Below are 22,817 nucleotides of genomic sequence, written 5' to 3' on the forward strand. Positions count from 1 at the left end.
TTTTGGTGTGGGTACATTGGCTGAGGAGACATTTGAGCTCAGTTCTGATGCTTTCCCTGCTAAAGCAGCCTGGCAGAGTAGGTTCACGCAAACAGAAATCTTCTGCCTGCTTGCGGTAAAAAGGTGCACAAACCCTAGCAGGCATTCATTACCCTTGCGAGATAATGGGAGAAAAAGCTCCCTTTGCAAAAGTCCAGCATGGAGAACCTACCTTAATCAGTTTGGTGGGGTGTTGAGGAACCTCAGCTGTCTCTTTTGGGGCCTCAGCCAAGGTGCACGTTTGGCGATACAGCTTCTGGAGGTCAGGGCACGACAACAGTATCACCTGAAATTCCAATCAGGACTGTCAACGAAAAGGCTGGAGACAAGCACTTCAATTCAAATTCAGAAAAGGCTCTCAACGGCAAACAAATTCATCCAAAGTACAGCACAAGAGGCAGCCGCTTGGCCCTTCAAACTGTGTTAATTCTTCCCCTGGAGTGGTGTGACTCAACCTGATTACCATCTGCACTTTCGTGGAATCTTGTGAGGTGAACTTGCTGAATAGTGTAAGATTTGCAGTGCAGCATGCACATGATGATACTGTAATCTTTACAAAATATACTTTAGTTTCAACTGTAAACAGATAGGGAACTTGCTCTGCTCATGCGTGGGAGAAACAGGGGAGCTACACTGTGTGTTTGTGTGTGTGTGCGTGCGCGTGCATGTGGAAGAGACAGGAGAGCTGCACTCTATGTGTGCCCGAGTAAGGGAGAAAGATACTATGAGCAGGAGCCTGACACTGTCTGTGCAATGTTTCAGAGTGACATTCAAACTATGCATACAGTAAGATTCATTCCCAGACACTCAGCTCACCTTGGCACTGTAGGTGGAATCTGCATCAGCGGGTTCCACGTAACTCTCTTGTCCTTCAGCCAGGTCCGATCCATCCTCCATCACATGGAATACACATTTCTGTCCTATCTGGAAAGGTTCACTCAACGGAAATGTATTGACCCAGCACAGCTTGCTATCGAAGAATGTATCTGGGATGTGGAGGCAAGGATATCGGCGCTGGACCTCGATTGCATCACAAGCAGAGCTGTAGAACAAGGTAAAAAACACTGCATTCACAAAGGCTGGCAATCTGAAAGATGAAATGCCAAGACCCCTAAACATCTCACTTCTCCCAATATCATATCAGTGATTGAGCCCAAGGCTTCACACCAGATTGGCACCAAAGAGCAGGTCCGATTGATCCTATCAATGGTGTAGAATTCACTGCGGCTCAACTCAGCAGCTCTGAATGGTGTCACATCAGTCTGTGTCCTATTCCCATACAGACCAGTGTCCCATCACCCTGTAAGGAGTTAGAGACTGACCTTCATCCTGTCACCCTGTGGGCAATCACATACACCAATCAGAGGAAATCATGCAGGGTGGTGACAGTGCTCAGTGGAGAAGCCTTCAAGCAGGAAATAGACTGCGAACACACACCATTCGACTCAGACCAAGAGAGAGGCCATTCCAGCGCTCTGGCACAAGTATGTACCAGTGGTGTTATAAAACCCTGTATCAGGGTGAACAGTGCAGGCAGCTGCAGCCTAGCGCCCCTCATTCTCTCAGCCATCGCAATTCTAACAGCACTCAGGTATTTGAAGAGACCTACCTGTCCAGGGAGAAGCGAGCATACTGCACGCTGTACGAGGGGATGTAATGCCGTGCCTTTTTTGCTGGTCCTTCCCCTGACGCCATATCTTGGTACCGTTTCTGGGAGCTGCCCTGGCCACCCATGCGCTTGTAATTGTCTCTGTTTGACACAACAGGGAAATTAAACAACACAAAGACAGTTGGAGACTTTTGGTGTGTAAAATGGATTAGTCCCTCAGGCTAACATGGAAATGTTAAAAGAAACAGCTGGGGTTCATGGCATTCATGTTCGAGGACTTTCCCTGTAAAATTAATCCAGTAAAATAAGATGCCACATCTACACCATTTCCAACACAGTCTGAGCTCAAAAACACAATGAGAATTTTCATTGACAGTCCTGGGCCGGGGTGAGGGACGGGAGCTCATGGAGCGGGACGCAGGATGGGAGTCCTCAGTTCCAGGGGTTAGAGGGGGGGGGGGGGGGGGGGGGGGGGGGGGGGAATTCACATTGCAGGGCTCAGCTCCCAGGGAGACCTGATGCTTAGCAGGAGCAGTCAAGTTTCAATTCTCCACCTGCTCAGCTCCGATGCCCTCCGCAGTTGAATAACTGACTCACACAGACAGCCCAGGTTATCCATGAAATGTTCCAATCGGTGAAAGAGCATCAGATAGCCCCTGCCCAAACTGATCCACAACAGCCAACTCACAGCTGTTGGAGGAAGTTCAACTCATTGGTCTCTCAACATTTCCCAACCCGTCATGAGCAGGGAGTTCAGCACAGTTTGGAGAGCACCCTCCCATCATGAAATCTTCAAATCACAAGTTCTTTCAAACCAGCACACATGCTATCTCGACACAATGCAGATGCTCCTACCTCCTGTCACCTCTCCGGCCAATGTCCATTCGTCCATTCCTCCCCATTGACCGCAGTCCCAAATCCAGCCTACGGCCAAGCTGGGCATGTGGACCCAAGTGAACCAAAGGCTGCAGCAAACCAGCTGGGAGGAGAGAGACAGACAGAAAATAAAACTCTTCAAACAGCATGACTACCATTTAACACGGGCTAAAGTCAGGCAACAAGCAACAGGCACACAGAGGTGATGGTTTCGAAAATCTCAAACTATGCTGGCTTCAAACCTCCAAGTTCCTTCCAAAGGCACTGTGGATGCACCCATACCATACAGACTGCAGTTGTTAAATAAGGCAGTTCACCACTACCTGTTAAAGGGTAACTAGGGATGGACAATAAATGCTGGCCATAACACTAAATAAATTTTAAAAACACAATGGGAGTGTAAAACTCAAACAGCTCTCAATCCATTTTATTTGTATGACTTTAAGTTCAACAACTGAACATCTATAGCTGTTCTAGATGGGTGAGAAAGGAATTTTCTGTGGACATGTTACAGATTGGATGATGGATGAAGGATGACCTGGGTGAGTGCTGCAACCTGGCCCTCAGACACGAGCTGTTTTTCCTCACTATATGTCAGCAACTCCATCAGGAATTCTATCCTGGGTGTCATTCTAAGGCCATGGCAAGAGTGAGTTACAGGTTCTACACACAGGGCACAGGGATCTCCACTTTAGATGAACTAAGGAATCCGCAGGGATGAAATGGGTTCAAAGGAAGCAGGTGAAATTTGGTGTTGCCAAAGTGTGAGGTGATGCAAAAGTGCTATGCAAGGAGAGAGGAATTTATAGCTAGAAATATGTGAACTTCATAAGATGCAAATAGGCCATTCAGCCCAACTTGTCCATGTTGGGTTTTGAACCTACACTCCATCAACTGGTTGGAATCACACTTCCCCATCGTATTCCTATCCCTTCAGCCACTAACCCAATCAAATGTTCATTGTTGACAGCCTCTGTCTCAGCCTCAGCCTACAATCTTACAAGCTATTCAGGTCCTAGTCCACAGAATATTCAAGGCGGACCCTTATGTCGATGAGAAAAAGCTATTGGTATTTATTGTTTATCACAAAGGTGCAATCTCAGTTCCAACAATATTCTACCCTTACTGAGGCTCTAGTGATGATACAACAGAATCACCAGGATGCTGCCTGTTCTGAGAATACACAAAGAGGAAGATGGACAAAATAGTGTCTGTCATGAAGCTATTAACGTATATAACGTTATTGAACATTACTAAAAAGAGGGTTAGTCAGTGGGTGGGTCTTAATTGGATTAAAGCCAGCTAGTCTGGGTGTTTTGATGTGTACTAGTATTGAGATGTAAGAGAGGCACAGTCCATTTGCATTTTGTTGAACAGAGCATTCAAGAAGGGGAGTGAAATCTGACACCTAGCTAGCAGAGGCCAAGCAATGTTTTATATTACTAATAAAATTGGTGCTATGAAAGGGGTTTTGTTGTTAGAAGAGGTGGAGTTCAAAGGGGCTGGTGATACAATGAGAATTTACATAGATGTGCTGGGTATAACAGAAAGCAGTTGTGTGTGTGCAGGGCAGAGGCAATGTAACATCAAAGCAGCTGTAAGCCTACCACTGTGTCTGCAAAAGAACCAAAGTGAAAGGAACCTCATTTTGAATTTGTAAGGTGAAAATGCTTTGCCTGGTGTCTACTTAAAGTCTATACTATGTCAGACCACATTTAGAATATTGGGAGCAATTTTGGGCCCCTTACCTCAAGAAGGATGTGTTGGCCCTGGAGAGGGTCCAGAGGAGGTTCACAAGAATGATCCCAGGAATGAAAGGCTTAACATATGAGGAACGTTTGAGGACTCTGGGTCTATACTCCATGGAGTTTAGAAGGATGAGGGGGGATCTGATTGAAATTTACAGAATACTGAAAGGCCTGGATGGAGTGGACGTGGGGAAGATGTTTCCATTAGTAGGAGAGACTAGGACCCGAGGGCACAGCCTCAAAGTAAAGGGAAGACCTTTTAGAACAGAGATGAGGAGAAACTTCTTTAGCCAGAGAGTGGTGAATCTATGGAATTCATTGCCACAGAAGGTTGTGGAGGCCAGGTCATTGAGTGCGTTTAAGACCAAGATAGATAGGTTCTTGATTTGTAAGGGGATCAAAGGTTACGGGGAGAAGGCAGGAGAATGGGGTTGAGGAACTTATCAGCCATGATTGAATGGCTGAGCAGACTCGATGGGCCGAGTGGCCTAATTTCTGCTCCTATGTCTTATGGTCTTATACGTTGTTGTTGCCTCAATGGAGATTAGTTTGGGAATTTGTTAAAAGTTATGACAGTAGTAATTCATAGCTATGTGTATATATTTAACTTGTGTAAATTAATAAATGTCTCAGACATTTCACTTAAAAATATAGGTTATGACAGTTGTTTAAAGTTTCCCTCTGGGATTTTTAAATAACTCCACTTTACCAACTGCTGGGTCATAACAATGTCTTTTTCCAATATAACATTGACTATGGGGCAATGCAAGAAATGTTGAAAATGTTGAAAGGATAAGATAGGGGAGACAGAAGTGGGCCAATTGGGGCAGACGGTGGCATAATGGTAATGTCACTAGAACAGTAATCCAGGCTCATGCCCTGACAACACAAGTTCTCACCATCCCATCATGGCAGCTCATCTAATGGTGACCATGAAACCACTGTCAATTGTCGTAAAAGCCCATCTGGTTCACTAATGTTCTTTAGGGAAGGAAATCTGCCTTCCTTATCTGGTTTCCACGTGACTCCAGACACACAGCAATGCGGTTGACTCTTAACTGCCCTCTGAAATGGCAGAGCAAGTCACTCAGTTCAAGGGCAATTAAAAATGGCCTTGCCAGTGATGCCCACATAATATTTAAATGTCTGAGGTGAAGAATGAGGGGCTTTTGATACAAGATTAAATGTGAGAGATTTAGACGAGAGGGCAGGAGAGTCTTGACCACACAGATGTTGAGAGGCTGAGAGATTCACTTCCAGAGTTAGTGGCAGAAACTGTGACAATATTCAAGACGAGGCAGGATAAGTGGATTTAAGGGATAGGAATATAAAGCAATGACTAATGCCATTTAATTGTGTGGAGGTAAATATTGATATGACATTGAAGGCCTGTTTCTGTGTTGTAGCTTCTATGTCTATGTGCATCAAGCAACTGAGATAAGCCTAACAAGAGAAATTAGGTATCCGTGGGTGGGACTAATGGGAGACAGATCTCACCCAAGAATGGGGTTACTATTCAAAGGCCTAAGTAGTTGTTTCTGTGGCTTCCTGACGCCAGCGGATAAAGCGGTGTATTACTGTTCATACTCACGTTTGTGAGGCAGCTGGGAAAGCAGTGGCTGCGAGGATAACAAGGAGGGAATGCGTGGAGCTTGGAGTAGAGGCTGTGGCTGGGGCTTCGCTCCTAGGATCCCTTGCTTCTGACCAGACAACATGTGCGACGGGCTCTGCAAAAAATAAACACGACTAAATTAGTCAGCACGGAGAAGGGTTTCCAAGCTGTTAACATATACAATGCCCGCTCTGGGAAGATTCCGCAATCGCTGTGGAATCTCACACTTCTAAAGTGGGGTAGCAGAGATTCACAGTGCTTAGAATCTCTAAAATGTAGCAAGCTGTTTGGAAAACCCATTTCGCTGTCCTTCAGAGGCTAGACCCGAGTCCTCCTGCAGATTGAAACGTGGTAAGCAGCCCTGAGAGCCCCAGCTGAGAACGGCAGATGGACTCCAGTGAGGGGCGGGAGGAGGGTGGGGAAGAGTCGTGGGGGCTCCAGTGACAGGGGGAGTGCAGTCCCAAGACTCCAGTGACTCCTGGAGCCAGTGCAGTGATGATACCACAATAAAATCAGATGGAGAGAGCAGTACAGCTGATCAGTGTCCAACAGAAAGCAGAGACTCGACTGGATGGCCATCACGGTGAGTCCCACAGTCTCAGCTTCAACACCGAATATCACTATTTTATATAAAATACACACACATTCCAGATTAATAATCCCCATGAACAACTTGTATTTAAATAACACCAATAACTGGAATAGCCAGTAGTAGTGGTACATATTGGCACCAACGACATAGGTAACAAAAGGGATGACATCCTACAAGCTAAATATAGGGAGTTAGGACATAAATTAAAAAGTCAGGCCTCAAAGGATTACTACCAGTGCCACATGCCAGCAAGAGTGGAAACAACAGGACATATCGGATGAATAAGTGGCTGAAGAAATGGTGTAGAGGGGCAGGATTCTGATTCCTGGGACAATGGGATCGGTTCTGAGGAAGGTGGGAACAGTACAAACAGGACGGGTTGCATCTGGGCAGGACCGAGACCAATGTCCTCGGGGAGGTGTTTGCTAGTGCGTTCAGGGAAGGTTTAAACTAGAACGGCAGGGGGATGGGAACCTGAGCAGGGAGACAGAGGAGGGGGAAACAAGGATAGAAACAAAAGACAGAAAAGTAAGAAGCAAAAGTGGGAGGCGAAAAAACAAGGGCGAAAAACAAATGGGGTCATAGTGCAAAATAAAGCTAAGATGACTAACAAGGTTAAAAACACAAGGCTAAGGCATTATATCTTAATGCTTGGAGCATTCGCAATAAGGTAGATGAATTAACAGCGCAAATAGATATAAATGGTTATGATACAGTTGCAATTACAGAGACATAGCTGCAGGGTGACCAAGGATGGGAACTGAACATCCAGGGGTATTCAATATTTAGGAAGGACAGAAAAATAGGGAAAGGAGGTGGGGTAGCACCATTAGTAAAGGAGGAAATCAACGCAATAGTGAGGAAGGATATTGGCTTGGAAAATCATGATGTGGAATCTGTTTGGGTGGAGATAAGGTAGGAAATGTTGGTGGGGGTTGTCTACAGGCCCCCAAACAGTAATGGAGATGTAAGGGAAGGCATTAAGCAGGAAATTAGAGATGCATGCAATAAGGGTACAACTGTAATCATGGGTGACTTTAATCTACATATAGATTGGACAAACCAAACTAGCAAAAATACTGTGGAGGAAGATTTCCTGGTGTGTACACGTGATGGTTTTTTAGACCAATATGTTGAGTAACCAACTGTAGAGCAAGCTATCCTAGATTGGGTATTGTTCAATGAGAAAGGATTAATTAACAATCTTGTTGTGTGGGGTCCCTTGGGGAAGAGCAACCATGAAATGATGGAATTGTTCATTAGGATGGAGAGCGAAGAAGATGAATCTGAAACTAGGTTCCTGAGTCTAAACAAAGGGAACTACGAGGTTATGAGGCGCGCGTTGGCAACGATGGGTTGGGGAACCTTACTAAAAAAGTTGACGGTGGATAGGCAATGGCTAATATTTAAGGAACATGTACATGAATTACAACAATTATTCATTCCTGTCTGGCACAAAAATAAAACAGGAAAGGTGGCTCAACCATGGATTACAAAAGAAATTAAGGCTAATATTAGATCCAAAGAGGAGACATATAAAATTGCCAGAAAAAGCAGCAAGCATGGGGAATGGGAGCAGTTTAGAATTCAGCAAAAGTGGACAAAAAGATTGATCAAGAAGGGGAAAATGGAGTACGAGAGTAAACTTGCAGGGAACATAAAAACTGACTGTAAAAGCTTCTATAAATATGAGAAGAGATAAAGATTAACCAAGACAAATGTAGGTCCCTTACAGTCAGAAACAGGGAAAATTATAATGGGGAACAAAGAAAAGGCAGAAGAATTGAACACATATTTTGGTTCTGTCTTCACAAAAGAGGTCACAAATAATTTCCTAGAAATGTGAGGGAACCAAGGGTCTAGTGAAAGGCATGAATTGAAGAAAATCAGCATTAGTAAAAAAAACGGTGTTATAGAAATTAATGGGGTTAAAGGCTGAAAAATCCCCAAGGCCTGATAATCGACATTCCAGAGTACTAAAGGAAGTGGCCCTGGAAATAGTAGATGCACTTGTAGTCATCTTCCAAAATTCTACAGACTCTGAAGCAGATGGAGGGTGGAAAATGTAACCCCACTATTTAAAAAACAGAGAATTATACACCAGTTAGCCTTGTGTTTTTAACCTTGTTAGTCATCTTAGCTTTATTTTGCACTATGACCCCATTTGTTAGCCTACCAGTTAGTCAGAAGTGGGGAAAATGCTAGAGTCTATTATAAAAAGCGTGGTAACAGAACACTTGGAAAACATTAACGGGATTAGACAAAGTCAGTACAGGTCTATGAAAGGGAAATCATTCTTAGCTAGTTTACTGGAGTTTTTTTGAGGATGTAGCTAATAGGATAAGGGAAAACCAGTGGATGTGGTGTATTTGGATTTCAAGAAGGCTTTTGATAAGGTCCCGCATAAGAGGCTAGTGGGCAAAATTAAAGCACATGGAATCGGGGGTAATATACTGGCATGGATTGAAAATTGGTTAGCAGACAGGAAACAGTAGTGAGGAGAATGTAAGGAGGCTTCAGGACGATTTAGACAAGCTGTGTGTGTGGGCAAACACATGGTAGATGCAGTATAACGTGGATAAATGTGAAGTTATACGCTTTGGAGTGAAAAACAGAAAGGCAGAGTATTATTTAAATGGTGATATATTGGGAAATGTGGGTGTACAAAGGGATCTGGGTGTCCTTGTACACCAGTCAATGAAAGTAAACAGGCAGGTGCAGCAAGCAATTAGGAAGGTAAATGGTATGTTGGCCTTCATTGCAAGAGGATTTGAGTTCAGAAGTAAGGATGTCATACTGCAGTTATACAGGGTCTGGGTGAGACCACACCTGGAGTATTGTGTGCAGTTTTGGTCTCCCTACCTAAGAAAGGATATACTTGCCATAGAGGGAGTGCAGCAAAGGTTCACTAGGCTGATACTGGGGATGGCAGGACTGTCGTATGAGGAGAGATTGGTTCGACTGGGCGTGTATTCACTAGAGTTTAGAAGAATGAGGGGATCTGATTGAAACGTATAAAATTCTAACAGGGCTAGACAAACTAGATTCAGGGAGGATGTTTCCCCTGGTTGGGGAGTCTAGAACCAGGAGCCACAGTCTCAAGGTACGGGGCAGGCCATTTAGGACTGAGATGAGGAAAAATTTCTTCGCTCAGAGGGTGGTCAACCTGTGGAATTCTCTACCACATAAGGCTGTGGAGGTCGGGTCACTGAGTATATTCAGGAAAGAAATTGATCATTTTTTGGATATTAGGGGCATCAAGGGGTATGGAGAGAAAGCGGGAATATGGCGTTGAGATAGAGGATCAGCCATGATCATATTGAATGGCGGAGCAGGCTCGAAAGGCCGAATGGCCTACTCCTGCTCCTAGTTTCTATGCAGTCCAGCCAGATCTGGCAGTTAATGGCTAAACCGTCTGCTAACGACTTTTCTATTGAAGGGATCAGAGATGAAGACAGTCTCAGAGTGAACAACCAGAATGAAAGAGCGTAACGGGTACTAGGAAGAAGATGGAAGTAAGGGCACGGTTGAGCAAATTGGAGGCAAGAGCAGGGCTCCAACGAGTGCGGAGGGGCAAAACAAGAGCTCAATCCAAGAACAGCAGGGCTCCAAACAGAAGACAAGAGCTCAGCCCGAGAGGTGAGAAACAGAGAGAACCATAAGACCTTAAGATGATGGGGCAGAAGTAGGCCATTTGGCCCATAAAGTCTGCTCCGCCATTCAGTGAGATCATGGCTGATCTGATAATCCTCAACTCCATTTTCCTGCCTTTTCCCCATAGCCCTTGATTCCCTTTCTGATTAAAAATCTGTGTCTCCATCTTGAATATATTTAACAACCCAGCTTCTACAGCCCTCTGCGGTAAAGAATTCCACAGATTCACTACTCTCTGAGAGAAGAGATTCTTCCTCATCTCTGTTTTAAATGGGCGACCCTTTACACTGAGATTATGCCCTCTGGTCCTAGACTCTCCCACAAGGGGTAACAACATCTCAGCATCTACCCTGTCAAGCCCCCTAAGAATCTGATATGTTTCAATAAGGTCGCCTCTCATTCTTCTAAACTCCAATGAGTACAGGCCCAACCTACTCAACCTCTCCTCATAAGAAAATCCCTCCATACCCAGGATCAACCTAGTGAACCTTCTCTGGACTGCCCCCAAAGCCAGTATATCTTTCCCTAGATAAGGGGACCAAAACTGTTCACAATATTCTAGGTGTGGTCTAACTAGTGCCTTGTATAGTTTTAGCAAGACTTCCCTATTCCTAACGCAGACTGGGTGACCGCTTTGCGGAACACCTCCAGTCTGTCCGCAAGGATGGCCCAGACCTCCCTGTCGCTTGCCATTTCAACACTCCACCCTGTTCTCATGGCCACATGTCCATCCTTGGCCTGCTGCATTGTTCCAGTGAAGCTCAACGCAAACTGGAGGAACAGCACCTCATCTTCCGACTAGGCACTTTACAGCCTTCCGGGCTGAATATTGAGTTCAACAACTTTAGATCATGAACTCTCTCCTCCATCCTCACCCTTTTTTCATTCCTTTTCTTCTACATTCATTTTTATTTTTTACCCACTTGTTTTATTTCTATTCACCCACTTGTTTTATTTCTATTCATTTATCCGTAGTTTTATCCCTTTTTTAAAAAATCACATTCTCTACCCCCCCCCCGAATCCCCTACAGGGCCATCTGTCACTTAATCCATATTATTCTTTCACACAATGCTATCCTTGGTCTGCTATAATCACATTCTGCTTTCTTACCTTTATGCCACTATTAGCACCTGTTTTAGCACTAACCACTACCATTAACACTCCCTTTGTCCTTTAGGTCATGACATCTTTGTCAATCCCCCCATTGTCCCCACTATCGCTGGCTTTCTATCCAGCTCCACCTGCCCCACTCCCTTTAAACAGAATAAATTTCATTACATTTCCACTTCTCTTCGGCTCTGAAGAAGGGTCATATGGACTCGAAACGTTAACTTTGTTTTTCTCTCTCCATAGATGCTGTCAGGCCTGCTGAGTTTTTCCAGCATTTTCTGTTTTTATTTCAGATTTCCAGTATCCGCAATATTTTGATCCCTGTGGTATTCCACTAGTTACAGGTTGCCATCCTGAAAATTCCCCCCTTATCTCAACTCTCTGTCTTCTATTAGTTAGCCAATCTTCTATCCATGCTAATATATTACCGCCAACACCATGGGCTCTTGTCTTTTTAAGTAACCTTATGTGCGGTACCTTATCGAACGCCTTTTAGAAACCCAAGTATATTACATCTACTGGTTCCCCTTTATCTATCCTGCTTGTTACCTCTCCAAAACAGTGGGGCTACACAAGAGTATGGAAAGGGAAGACAAGAGCTCAATCCGAGAACAGCAGGGCTACCAACAGTGCGGAGAGGGAAGACAACAGTTCAGTCCAAGACCAGCAGGGCTACCAACAGTGCGGAGGGAAAAGGCAAGAGCTCAGTGCAGGACAGTGGGGTAAAACGGTTTCCAGCCAGAGCCCAGGTTAGTAAAGAAAAATCAAGGTGTGACATCACAGGGACACAGGCAGGAGATTGGCTAGTGAGTATTTTTGATCTAAAATATGGAATAAACATGTCTTATTTTTCTTTATTGGGTAGGGTTTATAACCAGTAAGTTATATTAAGTATCACTAACATTTATTGGTATTGATATGTTTTTTGATAATAAGGTTTATTAGCACAAGCAAGGTGTCATAAGTATTGGTGAGGTTTATCAATATAGTAAGGTTTATTAGTAGCAGAAAGTTTTAATTAGTATTGGGAAAGATGTATTAACATTGGTAAGGTTTAACCAGGATGTGGTCACCCTGCAGTTTAAGAATATGCACAGAGAGAGGGAGTGGGTGACCATCAGGCAGTCGAAAAGAAACAGGCAGGTAGTGCAGGGGTCCTCGGGTTACATCCCACTCTCCGACCCTGGAGAGCTCTGAATACTGATGAGAGTGAAGGTTCATCGGGTGAATGCAGCCGGAGCCAAGTCCATGGTAACATGGGTGGCTCACGTGTACAGGGGGGAACAAGGAAGATTGGAAGAGCAATAATGATAGGTGATTCGATAAGTTATGGGAATAGATAGGCATTTCTGTGGCCTCAGACGTGAATCCAGGATGGTGTGTTACCTCCCTGGTGCCAGGGTCAAGGGTGTCACTGAGCGGTGACAGAACACCCTGAGGTGGGAGGGGAAACAGCCAGCAATTGTGGTCCACTTCAGTACCAATGACATAGTTACAAAGGGGGATGTGGTCCTGCAATCCAAATTTCGGGAGCGAGGTAGAAAATTAGCACACAGGACCTCAAAAGTAGTAATCTCCAGATTACTCCTGATGCCATGCACAAATGAGTACAGAAATATGAGGATAAGGCAGATGAATGTGCGATTGGAAAGATGGTGCAGGAGGGAGGCCTTTAGATTCTTGGGGCTAGCACTGGGGAAGATGGGACCTGGACAGGCAGGACGGGCTGCAGCTGGACAGAGTTGCTTGTGAGGCTTTTTGCTTGTGCTGTTGGGGAGGTTTTAAACTAACCCAGCAGGGGTGTGGGAACCAGGGGAGAATATTATAGAGGAATACCAGGGTGCACAGAATACTGGGAGAGATAGATAGCACTAGAGTCAGGAATACTAAGTTAGCTGGTGGGGCTAGAGTCAAGGAGAAAGTTATAGAGTCTATATCAGAGTAACTGTGCGTGTATGTGAATGCACAGGGTGTGGAAAAAAAGATTGGTGAGTAACAGGAGCAGATTGCCACTTGGAATATGATGACATGGCTATAACAGAGACCTAGCTCAAGGAAGGGCAGGACTAGGTGCTAAATATCCCTGGACACAAGCTGGTCAGGAAAGATAGGAAAGGAATAAAAGGGGGAAGGGTGCCAGTATTGATTAATGAGAACATTGCAATGCTGGAGAAAGAGGATGTCCTAGAGGGATCAAGGACAGAGTCTATTTGGCTACAACTCAGGAACAAAAAAGGTGCAAATACATTGCTCAATGTAGTTTACAGGCACCAACTAGTGGGAAGGATGTAGAGGAACAAATTTGTCAAGAAATTACAGAGAGGTGTAAAAATTATAGCGTGCTTAAAATAGGGGAACTTCAATTATCCAAATATAGACTGGGATAGTAGTAGAGCAAAGGACAGAGGGCCAAGAGCTGCTCAAGGGTGTTCAGGAAAATTTGCTTCAGCAGTGTATCTCCTGTCCAAGAGAGGAGGCACTGCAAGGCCTGGTTCTTGGGATGAGGTGGGTCAAGTGTCAGTAGGAAAACACTGCAGGGACAGTGATCATTGTATCATATGTTTTAGGCTGGCTGTGGGAAAGGACAAACAACAGTCCAGACTAAGAAAAAGGCAGGGCAAACAAATACAGAGCTCCGTGGATGACAAGGGAGATAGAAATTAAGATAAAGAAGAAAAAGTGTGCTTATGACAGGTGTGAGTTAGAAAATACAACTGAAAACCAAGCTGAACACGGGAGGTGCAGAGAGATGCAAAAGCAAATAAGAGAAGCAAACAGGGAATATGAAAAGAGAATGTCAGGTAACATAAAAGGGAATCCCAAAGTTTTCTATAGGCATTTAAATAGTAAATGGTAAAAAGGAGGAGTAGGGCCAATTAGAGACCATGGGAGCAGAGGGTGCAGCTGAGGTAGTAAATGAATACATTGCCTCTGCCTTTACCAAGTGAGGATATGCTCCCCAGGCCATGGTAAAAGATGTGGTAATTCAGACACTAGATGGGTTTAAAACCGAAAAGGAGGTAGTATTGGATAGGTTATCTGTATTGAAAGTTTGTAAGGCACGGGGACTAGATGAGATGCATCCAACGATGCTGAGGGAAGTGAAAGTGCAAACTGCAGAGGCACTGCTCATCAGTTTTCAGTCTTTCTTGGACTTGGAGTGGTCCTGGAGGACCAGAGAACTGCAAACGTTACACCCTTCTTCATAAAACAGTATAAAGATAAGCCCAGCAACTACAGGCCAGTCAGTTTAACTTTGGTGGTTGAAACCGTGGGTGCAGCATGGCCCTATGAGATGGCAAGGTGAACAGTGTGGCTGTAAATCTGTATTGGGCAGTTTACATGGAGGGAGAGATTATGGTAGTTAAGAGGGCAGTGAACTCAGAGCATAGAGAACATGATAATTGAGATGGATCACTGAGGATAAGCAGATCAGTTTAGGGGCTAAAGGAGGAAAGCAGTGAAGATATCATGATGAGAAAATTTATCATAAGTGGGATGACACAAGAACAACGATTTCAAATGAGAGGTGAGAGGCATTGAACAATGTGAGATGTTCAATGGAAAAAAATGTGCTTAGAAGAGTAAGGGGATCGGGTGAAGATTTTGGTGTGAAGCATTCACACCACCACCGCAATGATCTTGGTGGGTCAAGTGGTAGAAGATACAACAATCAGGCATGAGGTTTCATTCAAGGGAAAGGGTCATCACCCCTCAGCCAGCTTATCATTATGCAGTGATCCACAATAAGTTCATGGACAACAAAGGCCTTGTTCATAGGTGAAGAAACATTTTTGAGGAAGGTGCCTCGAGGGAGATGATCTGCCAACAGAGTCCACGGGGTCAGCACTGGAAGGGGTGAGTTAGACAGGAAGAAGATTGGCAAGGTTAACCCTCAGTGGGTATATTGGGCTGCAAGGACAACAAGTGTGAGAGACAGGGTAAGTGGATTTGCAACTCATCACGAGCCACTGCTGAGCACTTGATGAGCCCTTCAGAGGATATGAAGAGAGGCAAAGAGGGAAGCTGCATCTTATAAGGGAGGGAGAAAAACCTGGATGCAACTCCGAAGGAAGGTTATATTCCTACCTCATGAAAGCCAGGGTACTAACAATGAAGAGAAAATAGACTAAATGCCAGTCATGGTGTGAAGATGAAGTGCTGAACTGTTCCTGCCTACACAATGCAGCTCTTTGGAAATACAGGCAATAACGATGAAGGGCAGAAAGGAGGCTGGAAGACAGCAGGGGGTAACGGGGGAGGGGAGCTCAGAGACGAGGGAGGGGAGCTCAGAGGAGGGAAGGGAGTGCTCAGAAAAAAGCTGTTTGAGTAGGCAGATTGTTGCAAACATCAGCGTCAGGCCCTACATCACAGTCTACAGTCTCTGTCACAAACCCCATCTCACAACATGGGTAGAATGAACCAGGAAAAGACAATGCAATTGTCACCCTGTTCTTGCCTGCCTTTCACTTATTCATGTGCTTCCCTTGCTGCCAAACAGAAGCCTGTACCTGTGTAGGCTGCACCTGGACTTTCAGTGCATTCCACTTCACTGAGTGACTGGGGTTGTACACAGCTTTCACCAGCACTCGCTCCCCAGCCTGGGGCATCCGTCCCTTCACCACGCTGCAATACAAAGACACAGAGATCAGAACTCTTCCACATGCTGCTTAAACCACTCAGTACTGCCAGCACACACGGCAGAGATGATCGGGAGATGGTTGGGATGGGGCACAGACTGCCAGGAATTCAGGCCACTGGCACCTCACCAAAGTGGCCGATCCTCATGTGAGCTATTTGATAATGGTGTGAATCACCAGCTGAGGTTAGCCCCGGTGTATCGCCTGTTCCAGCAATGAGGAGCAGGGAGTCAGGGGGGCACATTCTCCACTTTTAACCCAGAGGCACTGGGGCAAACTGTGGCACAGGCTGGTGATCAAGCTTAGAGCAACTGTGATCTGAGGTGACTCTGTATCTGACGGGGCAGCAATATTTAACAGAGGCCTCCGTTAGCGCACTGTCTGCTGGTTCGCGCATCACTTACTTCAGATGGAACAACACTTCCTCATCAATGAAACCAAAGTAATCGTGAAGACTTGTGACTACTCCTGTGAACACACGCTGCTTCTGCGATTGGCCCGCCTGCCCGTGGCCCTGCCAATAGCAACAGAACCGGTGTCAGTATTATGGCAAGGGGCAGCAAATCTCCAGCAGGAGCCCCTCACAGGACAAGTGCACTACAAAATCTTTTCTATGTCAGCACCCCAACCCCTCCACAACTCTGTGGCACAATTCCATGTGCACCCTTCAGCGGAGGCCTGCTGTTCAACTGCCAGCCAGATATTCAACTGCAAAAGACATTCTAAGTGAGTCTCAAACTGCTCCCAGCTAAAGTCCCTGCATGTGTGGTTCCCAAGTTTAAAATTTATTTGGGACACATCTCAAAGACTCTATGAAATATTCTGCTGTTAATTCTTCATATAATTGCTAAGGGCAGACCCAATAAATCTGCAATAGCTAATGCACAACTTAATGAACATTATCAAGTTTTAATGTGATGCAGAGCGGACACTGAGTCAAACTTTATGGGTGTGAAGGATCCAAATCCACCAGCCAAACAACAGCACGGTCATTCTTCTCGTGTCCTAGCCAATATTTATCCCAAAAGTAACACGACCATAAAACATGAACTCATCGCTCATGTCACCTGTGTGTTGTGACATCTAGCTGCCCACAAAAGATTTGCTACATTCTAAAAGCAGACTGAACTTATAAGCAAATCACTGGTTATAAAGTTCTTCAGTATGTCCTGGGGACTTGACAGTGCAATTCTGAAGCAATATCTTCACAACAACGTGCATTAGTCTTAACACTTTTAACAAAGTAAAATGCTTCAAGATGCTTGACAGGACTGTAATCAAACAGAACGTAACTGATATCAAGACAGGTTTAGGCAGAAGAGATAGGTAATAGGAAGCTTCTGCAAAGAAGATAGAAAGTCCAGAAGTTTAGGGAGAGAATTCCAGAGCTTAGGGCCTAGGTAGCTGAAGGCATCGCCCCTGGTGAGGGAAATGGAATGGGGGGTGGGCGAGAGGCCAGAATTGAAGGAGGCCAGGAATCTTGGGGCTGGATGAGGTCAGAGAGATGAGGAAGGGGTAAGGCCATGGAGGGATGTGAACAAGAGATCGAGAATTTGAAAAGTGCAGCAGAGGTTTGAGTGAGCTGCAGTTCATGGAGGGTGAAAGATGGGAAGGTGGATAATGCAGTGTTGGAATAGTTGAGCCTTGAGGTAACAAAAGTATGGAGGAGTATTTCAGCAGGTGAGCTAAGGCAGGGGTGGGGTGGCAGAAGCACGATGAGATGAAAGTAGATGATCTCTGTGACAAAGAGGATATGGAGTTCGAATCACAGCTCAAATATCAAACTCAAACTAGTTATCACACTTTGATGCAACTTGCAAATTATCTGAGAGCTACATGCTTTGACTGAAATGTTGTCGGACTTCAAGGATTCAATTTAGTTCTGCTCCTCAGCGAGTGCTTTAATGTGACTGTAGCACTTGGCACAGTGAAGACAATGAGACCTATGTCCTTACGAAAAGGAAGCACAAAAGGTTAGTCAGCATCTGTCAGGGAACTGGCAAGCTCAAACACAAAGGCATCTTACTCAGGCAGGAAGTTAAAAACACAGATCTGAGCTGTTGAATAGAAAAGGAGGAATTGAATGAGAAGATGGGGAGATCACCTATACCTACTCTGCCCAGGGTAAAATCATTGTCAAGAAGTTATTATACCAGAGAGTTTGATGGCCCAAAATCAGTTCCTCACAACTTACTGAACACAAAGACCCAAGAAAATGGAAAGATAGCTTGAAGTTCAAGTGGAAAATCAGATCTTTTCATTCATCCAGAGACCACTCCATTTTCACCAGAAAGACTCTCTCCACATTTAATCTGCCGCCAGGGCACATGGGGCAACTCAACAAGTCCCGTGCTCGCGAAGCTGAATGGGCTACTGAAGCAGTCCAGTGCACTAAGATAAATTCATTCACAAAGTGCCAGAAATAAACACCACTCTCCAACATTCCCTCCTCAGAGTGACAGCACTCTCCAACATTCCCCTCCACCTCCGAGTGACAGCACTCTCCAACATTCCCTCCTCAGTGACAGCACTCACCAACATTCCCCTCCACCTCCGAGTGACAGCACTCTCCAACATTCCCCTCCACCTCCGAGTGACAGCACTCTCCAACATTCCCCTCCACCTCCGAGTGACAGCACTCTCCAACATTCCCTCCTCAGTGACAGCACTCACCAACATTCCCCTCCACCTCCGAGTGACAGCACTCTCCAACATTCCCCTCCACCTCCGAGTGACAGCACTCTCCAACATTCCCCTCCACCTCAGAGTGACAGCACTCTCCAACATTCCCCTCCACCTCAGTGACTTCACTCACCAACATTCCCTCCTCAGAGTGACAGCACTCTCCAACATTCCCCTCCACCTCAGAGTGACAGCACTCTCCAACATTCCCTCCTCAGAGTGACAGCACTCTCCAACATTTCCCTCCACCTCCAAGTGACAGCAGTCACCAACATTCCCTCCTCAGAGTGACAGCACTCACCAACATTCCCCTCCACCTCCGAGTGACACCACTCTCCAACATTCCCTCCTCAGAGTGACAGCACTCTCCAACATTCCCTCCTCAGTGACAGCACTCTCCAACATTCCCCTCCACCTCCGAGTGACAGCACTCACCAACATTTCCCTCCACCTCCCAGTGACAGCACTCACCAACATTCCCTCCTCAGAGTGACATCACTCACCAACATTCCCCTTCACCTCAGAGTAACATCACTCACCAACATTCCCCTCCACCTCAGAGTAACATCACTCACCAACATTCCCCTCCACCTCAGAGTAACAGCACTCCCCATCATTCCCCTCCACCTCAGAGTAACAGCACTCACCAAGATTCCCCTCCATCTCAGAATAACAGCACTCACTATCATTCCCCTCCACCTCAGAGTAACAGCACTCACTATCATTCCCCTCCATCTCAAGAGTAACAGCACTCCCCATCATTCCCCTCCACCTCAGAGTAACAGCACTCCCCATCATTCCCCTCCACCTCAGAGTAACAGCGCTCCCCATCATTCCCCTCCACCTCAGAGTAACAGCACTCCCCATCATTCCCCTCCACCTCAGAGTAACAGCACTCCCCATCATTCCCCTCCACCTCAGAGTAACAGCACTCCCCATCATTCCCCTCCACCTCAGAGTGTCGACGCTCCCCAACATTACTCAACCTTCCCCGCCCTCAGAGTTACAGTAATGTGTCCGTTGTGCAGTGATTACCTGTAGCAATGCCTGTTGTAAGGACGGTGGCCCAGGTCCCAGCAGCGACTGTTGCTGGCCGCCATGAACACCTACAGGAAAGAACACAGGCTTCAATCTCAGTTACAATTGTGAACTTTACACACAAAACCCTGGGTTGGGGCCTGAACCTTTCAAGGGTCTTTGCTGGAGGCTGGGGGAAGACGGTGGGTATGTGCAGAAAACCCTGCTCTCCAGAAACCAAAGCATGTTAGCACTCACATGAACTGGTCCACACAATACCATGTGAAGATCTTCTCTATTGATAATCCTGTGCCATAGTTTGTGATCTTATTGAACAGCTCACAGTGTCCACACCTTAGTTTCCATACCTGACAACTGTTCCATATTCATAGTGGACAGACACAGGAGCAGTCAGTCTGCCAAAGAGAATAGGGCATGACATCAGTAGCATTAGAGCAGGGACTGAGAGATTAGGTGCGACCAGTAATGTTGCAGGCCAGTGGCCTGTGGGCGGGATGGGTGAGGAGCCAGGAAGGGAGCACTGGGTCTGATCCAGGGGCCACAATATGGAAGGCAGCAGCAAGGAAAGGAGAGCCCAGTGGCTGAGGATGGCAGGATAAAGGCCGGAGGGAAAAGCCCGAGGCTGTAGCAGGGAGGGCCCGGAAACTGGGCCCCAGGACCGGGGCAGGCTCAGGGTTGAGGGGTGAATGAGAAATGAGGAAGAGGAGGTCAGAATGGATTGGTGGTGATCTAAGCGTGAGGAACATTTTGATATGATGAATGAAGAACACTAACAGCAGTTCACAAAATAGCAGACTCACTCAGTGACTACATACCTGCCTTGGTCGCAGACTGAAACTGATTGCCCCACATTGATCTGGTCTATTCTCCTCACCAACTAAGAACACAATGTCGTCCTCGAGGAGCTCGTGTCTGATTCAGCTGAAAGTCACCTGAGAAATAACATGAATTACAGACAGTTCACACACTTGAATCTGGATGACACTGACAATCTGTTCTCCAATCAGCATTTAGGGCAACGCAATTCACTCAATAAATGACCAGTGAACCTGGTCAGTTAAGATCATGTGAAAGAAACAGAGCTGTGCCCATCTCATCTATACCTGAATGAAAACTGACGTGCACCGACACCGGCATTGGTGAGAGTATAGCGAAGGACACAATAGCGTCTGGACCTTACCTGTGTCTAATCGCAATTGTGAACACCTCGACATGGCTCCCCTCAGGGACACGAGGGCAATATACCAAGTGCCAGAGACAGTGCAGAGAAGCTGCAATGTTCGAGGAAACGTGGCAAAAGGTTGAAACTTTACCACCTTGAGAGAACGCTCTGCTTGCCCACAGTCCAAGGTAGACCCCATCAGGCATCACATACAGGGTCATAGCCATGGTCAGGAGGGCACTTGGCATCTTTACCATGCCCAGCAGCCAGACCCCAGCCATGTTGCCCTGACACGTAGGGAGGGGTGCAGCAAGAACCCTGTCACAATCATCGCCTGAGAATGGATCAACATGGAGCTTCGAGGCATCTGGAGCAAGCTTTCCCTGCTCCGACCTCGGACTTACCTACTGAGAGGTGGCCTAGAGCCCCCTGGAGGCCTTCAGCAGGACTCGACTTCAAAAAGCAAAAATTCCTAGAGAGTCAGGGAGATAGGGAGAAAGTTAAAAAGTAGGATCTCTCTGGATAACTCCCAGCACCATGCACTGGTGACAGCAAAGGTAGGGAGATATTGAGGATCAATGTGCGGTTTAAAGAATGGTGCAGGAGGGAGGGCTTCAGATTCTTGGGGCATTGGGACCAGTTCTGGGGCAGAAGGCACCAATTCAAAATGGACAGGTTGCACTTCAGCAGGGCTGGGACCAATGTCCTTGCATGGAGGTTCATGAGCTTGACTAAGGTGGCTTCAAATTAAATTGGCAGGGGGGGTGTGCACCAGCTTATGAAAGTAGAAAAGAGGAATAAGGTGCACAGAGTAAGGGTGTTGAACAGTACTGGAGACACGTGCAGTAGGATGGTGGGTTCCAAGCACAAACAGTTGAATGAAAATGATGGAAACGTGGCTTAAAATGGTGAGGACTGGGCACTTCATATTTAAGGATACAAAGCAGTTAGAATAGATGGGGAAGGAAGAAAGTGAAATGGGGTGGCTGTATTGATTAGGGCAAAGATTGTTGTGTTGAAAAAGGAGGATGTCCTTGAGGGGCAAGAACTGAATTCATTTAGTTCGAGTTGAGTACCCAAAAAGGGTTTGAGCACATGGCTGGGAATATTCTCCAGGCTTTCAAACAGTGAGAGAGAGAGAAAGAGGAATAAATCTGCAGGAAAATCACAGAGGTGCACAAGTTCTCCATTAGTGATATCAGGGGATTTTAATGTTCCAAATATCGATTGGCCTGGTGTTAGAGTAAAGGGTAAGGAGGGGGAAAAGTTTCTGAAATGTGTTCAGGAGAACTTCCTTCACCAGGACGTTCTCAGTGCAACTAGAAAGGAGGCATCGCTTTATCAGCTGCTGGGAAATGAGGAAGGCCAAGTGCCAGTGGAGCAACACTTGGTTAAAAGTGATCATTGTATCAAAAGGTTTGGGTTTGCAAGGGACAAGAGCAAGGAACAACCTCGAGGTAAAGGTCTAAATTGGAAGAGAGCTCACATCAATGGGATGACAGGGGATCCCAGCCAGGCTGAAATGGAAGCAAAGACTGACAGGGAAAACTAACAGAACAATGGGTGATTTTTAAGGAGATGTTTCAGGTACAGGCTCGGGATGTTCCAACAAAGATGAACGGTGGGGGAACTAAAAGATCATAAGCAATAGCAGGAATTGACCATCAGGTCCACTGAGCCTGTCCCAGCAGCCAATAAGATCATGGCTGCTGTGATTATGGCCAGAACTTCACTTTGGTGTCATAACCCTGGACTCCTTGTAGATCAAAAATCTGTTTACCTCAGCCTTGAATACATTCAATGACCCAGCCTACGCCACTCTCAGTTGAAGAGAATCCCAAAGACTAAAGACCTTCAGAGATAAAACTCCTCCTCGTCTACTGAAAGGCATATGGTATCATAGGTTTTATTAATAGGGGCATTGAGTACAAGGAGCTCATGTTGAACTTGTATAAGACACTAGTTAGGCCTCATCTGGAGTACCACGCCCAGTTCTGGGCACCATACTTGGAGAAGGATGCGCTGGAGAGAGTACAGGGGAGATTCACAAGAAT

At 45.9% G+C, this 22,817-nt stretch overlaps 1 protein-coding gene across 3 annotated transcripts in view; it reads right to left on the reverse strand.

The window, feature by feature from the left end:
- LOC144694784 (cell division cycle and apoptosis regulator protein 1-like) overlaps nt 1–22,817 on the reverse strand; it is a 49,613-nt gene that overhangs the window by 24,417 nt on the left and 2,379 nt on the right. The window contains exons 1-10 of one of the 3 annotated variants that reach the window (XM_078565372.1): nt 21,168–21,192; nt 20,417–20,533; nt 19,599–19,669; nt 16,286–16,395; nt 15,753–15,867; nt 5,864–5,999; nt 2,504–2,627; nt 1,649–1,789; nt 856–1,081; nt 212–325 (exon numbers count right to left, since the gene is read on the reverse strand). In XM_078565372.1, the coding sequence (XP_078421498.1) occupies nt 212–325; nt 856–1,081; nt 1,649–1,789; nt 2,504–2,627; nt 5,864–5,999; nt 15,753–15,867; nt 16,286–16,395; nt 19,599–19,669; nt 20,417–20,453 (1,074 nt within the window). In that variant the 5' untranslated portion in view covers nt 20,454–20,533; nt 21,168–21,192. Of the gene's footprint in view, nt 1–211; nt 326–855; nt 1,082–1,648; nt 1,790–2,503; nt 2,628–5,863; nt 6,000–15,752; nt 15,868–16,285; nt 16,396–19,598; nt 19,670–20,416; nt 20,534–21,167; nt 21,193–22,817 lie in introns of those variants that run through there. The other 2 variants (XM_078565371.1, XM_078565373.1) reach the window with 2 other exon arrangements.

This window comes from Cetorhinus maximus, chromosome 20, assembly GCF_964194155.1.
Source record: "Cetorhinus maximus chromosome 20, sCetMax3.hap1.1, whole genome shotgun sequence".
Classification (NCBI taxonomy): domain Eukaryota; kingdom Metazoa; phylum Chordata; class Chondrichthyes; order Lamniformes; family Cetorhinidae; genus Cetorhinus; species Cetorhinus maximus.